Source organism: Arachis ipaensis, chromosome B04, assembly GCF_000816755.2.
Source record: "Arachis ipaensis cultivar K30076 chromosome B04, Araip1.1, whole genome shotgun sequence".
Lineage (NCBI taxonomy): Eukaryota > Viridiplantae > Streptophyta > Magnoliopsida > Fabales > Fabaceae > Arachis > Arachis ipaensis.
The window spans coordinates 5,328,056-5,336,694 of NC_029788.2; the positions used below are offsets into that span (position 1 = coordinate 5,328,056).

General features: G+C 37.3%; 1 protein-coding gene across 1 annotated transcript in view; it reads right to left on the reverse strand.

The window, feature by feature from the left end:
• Window positions 11-8,639, reverse strand: part of LOC107635887 (transcription factor MUTE) — an 11,608-nt gene continuing 2,979 nt past the window's right edge. The window contains exons 1-2 of the mRNA XM_021120566.1: window positions 1,165-1,333; window positions 11-448 (exon numbers count right to left, since the gene is read on the reverse strand). Coding sequence (XP_020976225.1) covers window positions 35-448; window positions 1,165-1,260 — 510 coding nt within the window. The 5' untranslated portion in view covers window positions 1,261-1,333 and the 3' untranslated portion in view covers window positions 11-34. Of the gene's footprint in view, window positions 449-1,164 lie in introns of the transcript that reaches the window.

Consider the following 8,639-nt stretch of genomic DNA (forward strand, 5'->3'; position numbering starts at 1 on the left):
AATTAAACAAAATAAAAGGCAAAGTGATTATGAATTATTGAATGGATTTTGATACCTTAACAACAAAATGGTAGAGAACTGTATCCTCCATGCTACTGATGTTGAGATGAAGAACTTCGAAGGAAAGTGCTTCTAAAACAGCAATGATCTTTGCAACTTGACCCGGAATCCTGTGGGAAATTACTCTCAGGATCACATTAGAACCTGAGATTTTAACTTCCACATCCGCAACTGAAGAGTTGCAACTTGCTCCTAGTTCCTTAAAGGAACCACCACCCATTCCGGTGGGGCTATCGTTCTGCTGAAACGCCGGCTGCAGCGCTTTTGGGCTTGGGCCTGGGCTAGGGCTTAGGCTCTTTCTCCTTTTCTGGGACTCCAAAGCTTGAAGCACTTGGTGTAGCTCCTTGATGAACTCTATAACTCCCCCTATTATGGACGCTTGATCTCCCTAAAATCATTCATCAAAGAAAACAAACAACTAACGCCTTATAATTTTATCTCATATGAAGTTGATAATTTAGAATTGTTAACTAATTTAACAAGTTTGATTAAATTATCATCTAATGACTTTTATTAATTATTAATTTTACATTAAGTTAACTGCACCTAAATTTTTACCTTTATTTAAACTAATAACAGATGGCTAAACAAAAATTCAAAGGATATAAGACGCTTGTTAAAATAGTTTAATCATGAATAAATATAATTATTACTAAACAATTCTTAAAGTACTCTATCTTTTAGGTATAATTTTTTTGGATTATGATGTGTATATCAAAATCAGCCACTAAAGTCAGCCACCAGTGTAAAATATATGCTGAAATATAAATATATATATTGAAAATAAATTAAACCACACATGTATTTATACACAAATATATTGGTGACAAATTTTAGTGGCTAATTTTGGTGTACAAATAGCTTTTCTGAATTTTTTTTGTTAGCACCAAATTTTTTAGGATCTATTTTGATAATTAACTCTAAAATATAACATAGAAACAATAGAAATTTGATGATCTCAATACTTGGATAATTTAAAAGGATTGATTTTCTCATAGACCATTTAGATGCTAGAAAAGCCAAATCTTAAAAAAAAATATAGAGGGTTGAGCAAAAATTAATAATAGCACTGCATGATAAGTAAATAAATAAAAGAGTTAATACCCTTTTAATATAGAAAGATGGGGTTAAGGATCTCAAAACTTTGAGATGTTCATTCATCTGCTTTCTCCTGTTCCTCTCAACAGCTATGTGAGACATGTTTTTGGATCAAGGGAATTGTCAATTGTATATAGGGTTTAGCTTGTTTCTTTATGAGCTATAGTTGACTAGGAATCAAAGTGTGCGCTATTTATACACGAGTGAAGAGTCCTGAGAAGACAAGGAACTATGTATGTATGTTAATAATGTTATGGTTTGGTAATAAATGTCATAGGTTGCTTTCTCGTGAAGTATTCTTTAGGCATTAGTAGTAACATTATTATTTTTTGCACAAAAAAGATACACACACGCACACATACCTTGGGTTATAAAACATTACGCGTCTCACGCTTATGATATTGCGTACAATTACGTGCCCTCGTGAGTTAAAAAAATACCATCAACCTTAGCCTCAACCTTGTTATTCTTTTTCATTCTCATCACCTTTATTTCCCATGCATTCTTAGCTTCTTATTTTATTTTTATCTACTCCCTTTCATTCCTTCATGCATGCCTTGCCGAAATCTTCATCATTTTGCATCCAGCTACATACATATATACATAGATATATGTCCACCAAAAAATAGAGTATTTAATTAAAACAAACTTCTTTGGGTTAACTTGTTGAAACCTTTTCTCGAGGTGTATAGTGAAGGAATCCATTGTAGAGAAGCAAAATCCCATTTCTTAGTTAAATCATCGTCTTGAACACTCATAAAATTAAACTATAAGATTTAGTGTCAGCTAATATTTTGTGGTTGTTATTTAAATGCAGGTAACAGCATCTTAGATAAATCTAAAATGAAAATATCTTATATCTTATAATGATAGGATATATAGCCTCTGACTATTGTTATATGAGTGATGATTGAGAGTATTATCCTCGTAATTATTCTTTTAATTATTAAGCGAAATATCGGAGAATTAATAATTTTTTAATATTAGTTTTTTTTTTCTAAAGTTTGGAGTGACACTCGAATTCGCGACTTTTAAGTAAATATGAAAAGACTATATCATTTGAGTTATAACTCATTGGTGAAGATTTTATATCATGTTTACCATCCATCCTTATGCATAGAGAAAATCGAGAGTTTATGCAAAATTAAAAAAGTGAATTAAATATGTAAAATATAAAAAAAATAAAAATTAGCTATTATTAACTCAAATTCAAGATAAATATATATAAAAATATTAGTAAAGTAACTTTTTTCATTTCAAAATATATATGTTATTTGTAAAAAATATCAAAATCACAAAAAAATAAATAAATTCTCTCATTTTTTTAATTAAAAAAATAAAATTTGATCTCTAATCTTTTAATTTTTTTATATATTTTTTAAAAAAAATTTTATATTTTTTTTTTGGTATTATACGGGGCTGACGCCCAAGAAAAGAGAAACCTACATACAAACTAAACGGGGTAAGGTAGCCCCTCTTTCATCATCTCTGAGAATACTGAGAATCTCAGGAGGAGGTAAGTCCCAAAAAACATAGTCAGTTTCTGAGTTCATACTCAATCTAGCCAGGTAATCAGCACTTCTATTTCCCTCTCTATAAATCTGTACAAAAACTATATTCCACTCTCTTCTCCTCAGTTCATTCACTTTTCTGATTATGGGGTTAGGGTGTCTCCCCAACTCCTTCCCCCCATTTAAGAGACTCACCACTGCCGCCGAATCAATCTCAGCAATAATTCTACGAAAACCCATAGTCCAAGCCAAACTCAAACCTTTGTATACACCCCAAAATTCTGCATCAAACGCTGATCCTCTCCCAATTTTGTAAGTGAACCCCGCAATCCATCTTCCTTCTTCCGTTCGCAGGAGGCCGCCACACCCACTTGCTGGAGGAGTTCTCACCGCCGACCCGTCCGTGTTCAACTTGATCCACCCATGGGGGGTGGGTTCCAGCAGATGTTCCTCTTCATTTTTGCTCCTTGCTTCCCCACTTGGTAAGCTCTTCCCAAAGCCTCATGTATTTCCTTAACCTGTTTAATGATCTCATTGTGTGGTTGAGGTGGTCTTTGATATTGATGATTGTTTAATTCCTTATTTCTCCAGTGCCATAATCTCCAGCATGTAGTGATGAAAATGTCTTTCCAGTTCAAACCAGTGTCCGCACTCCATTGCTTCTTGAGGTTAGTTTCTATCCATTGCTCCCAATTAAGTTAAAAGAATTGAGGAATGAATTTAGTATTGATAAGTTTACACCAAATAGTTGAGGCTTTAGGGCAATTTCTAAGCACATGTAATACATCTTCAGTGTCTCCATTGCAAAGTTGACAGTTTTCATTACCCCCGAAAATTCTAGCTTTCCTCTGGTTGGTCATGATTCTTCTGTGCATGGCTGTCCATAGGAAAACTTTTGCTCTTTGTGGTCCCTTCCAACTCCAAAGGTTTATCCAAGTCGAATTTTCCCATTCCGGCCAGTTTGATAGAGCTTTGTATGTTGCACTAATAGAGAAGTCTCCATCTTGGGAGTGTCTCCACCCTCTTCTATCGTCCTCATTCTCAGCTCTGGGAGGGTTAATTTTAAGAATCTTCTCCCCTATATCTTGTGGTAAATTGTTAGTAAGTTTTTCCGTGTCCCACATTCCTTCTCCATTGGTCCACTCCCACACCAAACTTTCAGTGTCTACATTATCTGGGTCGCAAGCTGCTTCCATGAGAGGAGCTTCTCCGTCAATCCATTGATGTTTCCAGAATAGCGTAGACAAATCATTTCCTACATATTGGATGGTGCCATTATTGAACTTGGGCCAAAGCTTTGTGATTTCTTTCCAGAATTGAGAATCTGTAGTTTTTGAAGAGCTATTACTGTTTAAATTCCTCCCTTTACAATACTTGTAGGATAGAACCCGAACCCACAGTGTATTTGGATTTTCCAATGCCTGCCACATATTCTTCAAAAGGAACGCATCATTCATGGTGGTTAGATTTCTGAACCCCATCCCTCCTGCATGTTTTGGTTGACATAGAGTTTTCCAGCCCACTAAGTGCACTTTCTTTTGATTCTGGTCATCACCCTAAATAGAACTCCTTTGGAGCTTTTCCACCTCTTGGCAAATCCCTCTCGGAACTCTATCATGTTGCATATTGTAATTAAGGATGGGATTCAGCACAGAATGGGCTAAAGTAAACCTTCCAGCCAAGGAGAGGCATTTAGTTTTCCAGCCCTTAAGCTTGTTTTGAACCCTTTCCAAGATATCTTTGAAATTCTCTTTTCCAGCCCTTTTATTAGTTACCATTGCTCCTAGATATTTTCCCAGCTCTTTTTGCTCTCTAAAACCAGCCTTGCAAAGAATTTCTCTTTTGACTGCTACATCCATTCCTTTAGAGAAGATTATAGAGGTTTTGTCATTGTTGATTTTGAGCCTCGATGCCTTACAGAACCTCTCCATAACTTCCATGACATTTGTAATCTGTTCCATCGTTGCTTTCGCAAAAAGTAGTAAGTCATTCGCAAACATTAGGTGTGAGATCTCAGGTCCATCCCTTCCCACTCTGATTGGCTTCCAACGTTCCTTTTGAACTTGTTCTTCAATCAAATAGGACAGCTTATCCATGCATACCACAAAAAGGTAGGGAGACATTGGATCTTCCTGCCTCAAGCCCCTGATAGGATCAAAACTGTCTGTTCTACTACCATTCCAGATTATATTATAGCTGACCGAACTGATACAATTCATGATTAGCAAAATCATTTGTTCTGGAATTTTAAACTCATGTAATCTTTGTTGCACAAAACTCCAGCTCAACCTGTCATAGGCCTTTTCAAAATCTATTTTGATGGCCATGAACTGTTTCTTCCCCTTCATCCTCTTCATGATATGCATCATCTCCTTAGCTATAATTATGTTGTCTTGTATTCTTCTGCCTGGAATAAAACTGGACTGATGAATAGAAATCCTATTATTCAGATGGGGTTTGATTCTTTCCACCACTATCTTTGTGACCACTTTATAGCAAACATTACACAAGGCGATTGGTCTAAATTGTTTTATAAATTCTGGGTTATTCGTCTTAGGCACCAGAGCCAGGAGGGTTGCATTGCATTCTTTGATCAAATTCGGGTCCTTCCAGCACTTCCAAATAAAACCACAAAGCTTATTTCCCATGATCTCCCAATTATTTTTGTATATGAGGGATGGAAAACCATCACTCCCTGGAGCCTTCAGCGATCCAATGCTGAACACAGCTCTTTTGATCTCTGCTTCTGTTGGCCTGGCAATAAGGTTCCTGCAATCAACGGAGTTGAAATTAGAATAATTTAAATGCTAATTCTCTATAGGGACAGTGCTTACTTGTTCTTGATAGATGCTTCGAAAGTGGTTGATGACATGAGTCTTCAGTTTATCCTCTTCTTCTATCCAGTTTCCATCCATATCCCTAAGCTTGTGAATCTTATTCTTCCCTCTCCTTATCACTGTCTTAGTATGGTAATATTTTGTATTTCTATCTCCTTCTGCAATCCATTTCTGCCTTGATTTTTGCATCCAATAAGCTTCTTCTTTGTCTAGTATATCAGTGAGCTCCTTGTTGAGATTATGTTCAAGCTCTTCTAAAAACGGGTTATTGCCATAGGAATGACTTCTTTGAATTCCAGCAAGCCTATTTAAAATTATTCTTTTATCTTTAAAGATATTGCCAAAAGTGTCTTTATTCCACCTTAACAGATCTTCCTTCAAAGTATTAAGAGCTGGCAGCAACTCATAGTTCTTATCCCAACTCGACTTCAAACACTCTTCAAAATCAGGGTGAAGAGCCCACATGGCTTCAAAACGGAAAGGCTTGTCGCTTCTCTCCCTTCTAGTTTCGGAATTTCTGATAAGTAGGGGGTGATGGTCAGAATTAGTTCTTGCCAGCACTTCAACAGTAGCCCCATGGAATCTAGTTCTCCATCCACAGTTGGAGAGGGCTCTATCGAGTCTTTTAAAGACCCTGTCATGCCCTTCCCAGCGCGGACCCCTCCAAGTAAATCTGGATCCTATAAAACCCAAATTTACTAGCCCACAGTCATTTATCCATTTGGCAAAAGCCCTGCAAGCTCTGCTGTCCACCTCGGCTCCCCCTTTCTTCTCAGCACCCTCTTTAATCTCATTAAAATCACCTGCTATGAGCCAATCTCCCATTAAATGTTTAGAAATATTAAGAACTTTCTGCCAAAGTATTCTTCTTTTTTGACTCTGAGGACTAGCATAGACAGCGGTCATGTACCACTCTTTTTCTCCTTGTTGTTGGATTTTCATATGGATATATTGCATATGAGTTTCAAGGCAAGTGATGGTTATATCAGATCTATTCCAACAAACCCAGATGCCTCCCACAAAACCTTGAGCTTCCTCTACAATGAAATGAGAGAAGCCCAATTGGTGAATGACTCTTCTAGCAGTATCATCACTACACTTAGGTTCTAATAAGACAACAATATCTGGTTTACTTTGTTTCATGATCTCTTTTAAGGTGCGTCTAAAAGCTCCACTAGCCGCACCCCTAGTATTCCAAACCAGGCTAATCATGGGAAACAAAAAACAAGTAAACAACAAAAAAAAAAAAACAAACCACAACAAAGTCACATCAGTTGATTTGCATTTCAGTGTCTCGAAGGGCACTGGATTCAGGCGTAGTAAAGTCTATTCCCGCAAGCAGAGATAGGTTAGGGTCCTTCTCCAAGTTCTCCAACTCCATATTATCACCTCTATCTTCCACAATAGACATAGGATCTGGTGGTCTCCCTTCATTAGGTGGATTTTGCATGGTAGTTTCTATTCCTTCTTCCGCAATGATTTGGGATGAAACAATATTTTCCACCCAATTTTCTTGGTAGTGAACAATGGTCATTTCTGTATCTGTCTCTGTAGTCATTTTCTGTATTCCTCCCTCTATTTTCTTCTCTATTTTTTCGGTATTTGGTTGATCTATGGTTGTGTTTCCTGTTTTATTTTTATCTTTGTTGTTGTTGTGTTCTGCTGTATGTATTTTTTTCCTGCTATTCTGATTGTTTGTTCCTTCTTTCTTCTTTTCAGGTTGTGTGCTGCGCTTGTTCTTCATCTGGCTGCTCTCTTTTCCTTTTTCCTGGTCTCTTGGTTCTTCTGGTGTCTCTTCTACCCTTTCTTCTTGTCCTTTTGCTGTTTCTTCCTCTTGTAGCACCTTAAACCTGGATTGGTTATATTTGCTTTGATTGTCACCATTAGTTTTGCTTGTTTCCCCATTTATCTTAGAGCTCTCTCTTCTATTTCCCCTCTCATTTCTTCTTGGTCTTTGCACCACCATCCAACCACCATAAATATCATTAGTTTCTTGCACCACTTGTTTTCCTTTATCTAACTTGTTATTACTCTCTATTTTGTCAGTGTTCACTTGCAGGTTTTCTTGTTGATTCTTCTCCATATTGGTTTGTTGTTTACCTTGATCCCCCTTTGAGACTTCCACTCTATCTTTCTTAGTAGGACAGTTAGCTTGTTCATGATCTATCTTTCCACAATTGAAACAGATTTGATGAATACCCTCATATTCCACCTGATAAACTTCCCCATTTATCATATATTTTCCCATCAAAGGTTTTGTTACATCCACCTCAACACATACTCGTGCAAACTTGCCTCTACTCCTTTCAGCTGTAGTATTGTCTACTTTTACTGTTCTTCCAGCCAGGTTGCCTATCTTTCTTAAGATGGTTCTGTCATACATCTCTATAGGTAAACCTGGTAATCTTATCCATGCTGTTACCTTGTCTATGGATGCCTTTAACGGGTTGAAATTAGGCTCCCAAAGTCTCACTGTAAGGTAGTGGTCATACACCTTCCATGGTCCTTCTAGTAAAGCAAAATCAAAATCCTCATTAGCATAGAATTTAACTAGGTAGTAGTCATTAGTAAGATCTATGACATCTATGGTTCCTTTCTTGCCCCACATATTCACTAGCCTCCTCTTCATTGCTGCATATCCCAGTCTTCTTCGTAGGAGCTTCACTATCAAAGTGTCCCACCAAGGTTTCCAGAGTTTTCTCTCGGTGTTTTCACTAATAATGATATTAAATAATCCACCTTCCACTTCTTCTACTATGATTCCCTCTTCTTCGAGCATACTTTCAGTGCTTGGAAGGTTTTCATCCTCTCCTAGCGTTTCTCGTTCCTTCTGATTTTCCATTGGGCTTCCTTTAACCATTTGGGCGAAAGTGCGTTCTGTCCCATGAGACTTATCGGTAGCATCCTCTTCTTCATACATCCAGTCTTCAACTCTTGGGACAAGGATTTGGGTTCCCGAAAATCCCTCTCCATCCTTTCTCACTTTCTTCTTACTCCTCTTGAGCTGGTCCTGTTCTTCTGGTGACGGACGATGGTCTTGTGGACCCCCGCCTGGGTCTCCAGCACTGAGCATCTGAAAGAGAAGCTTCTTCGATTCAGAGATGTACGGAGAGAAAAACCAACGGCTCTTTTT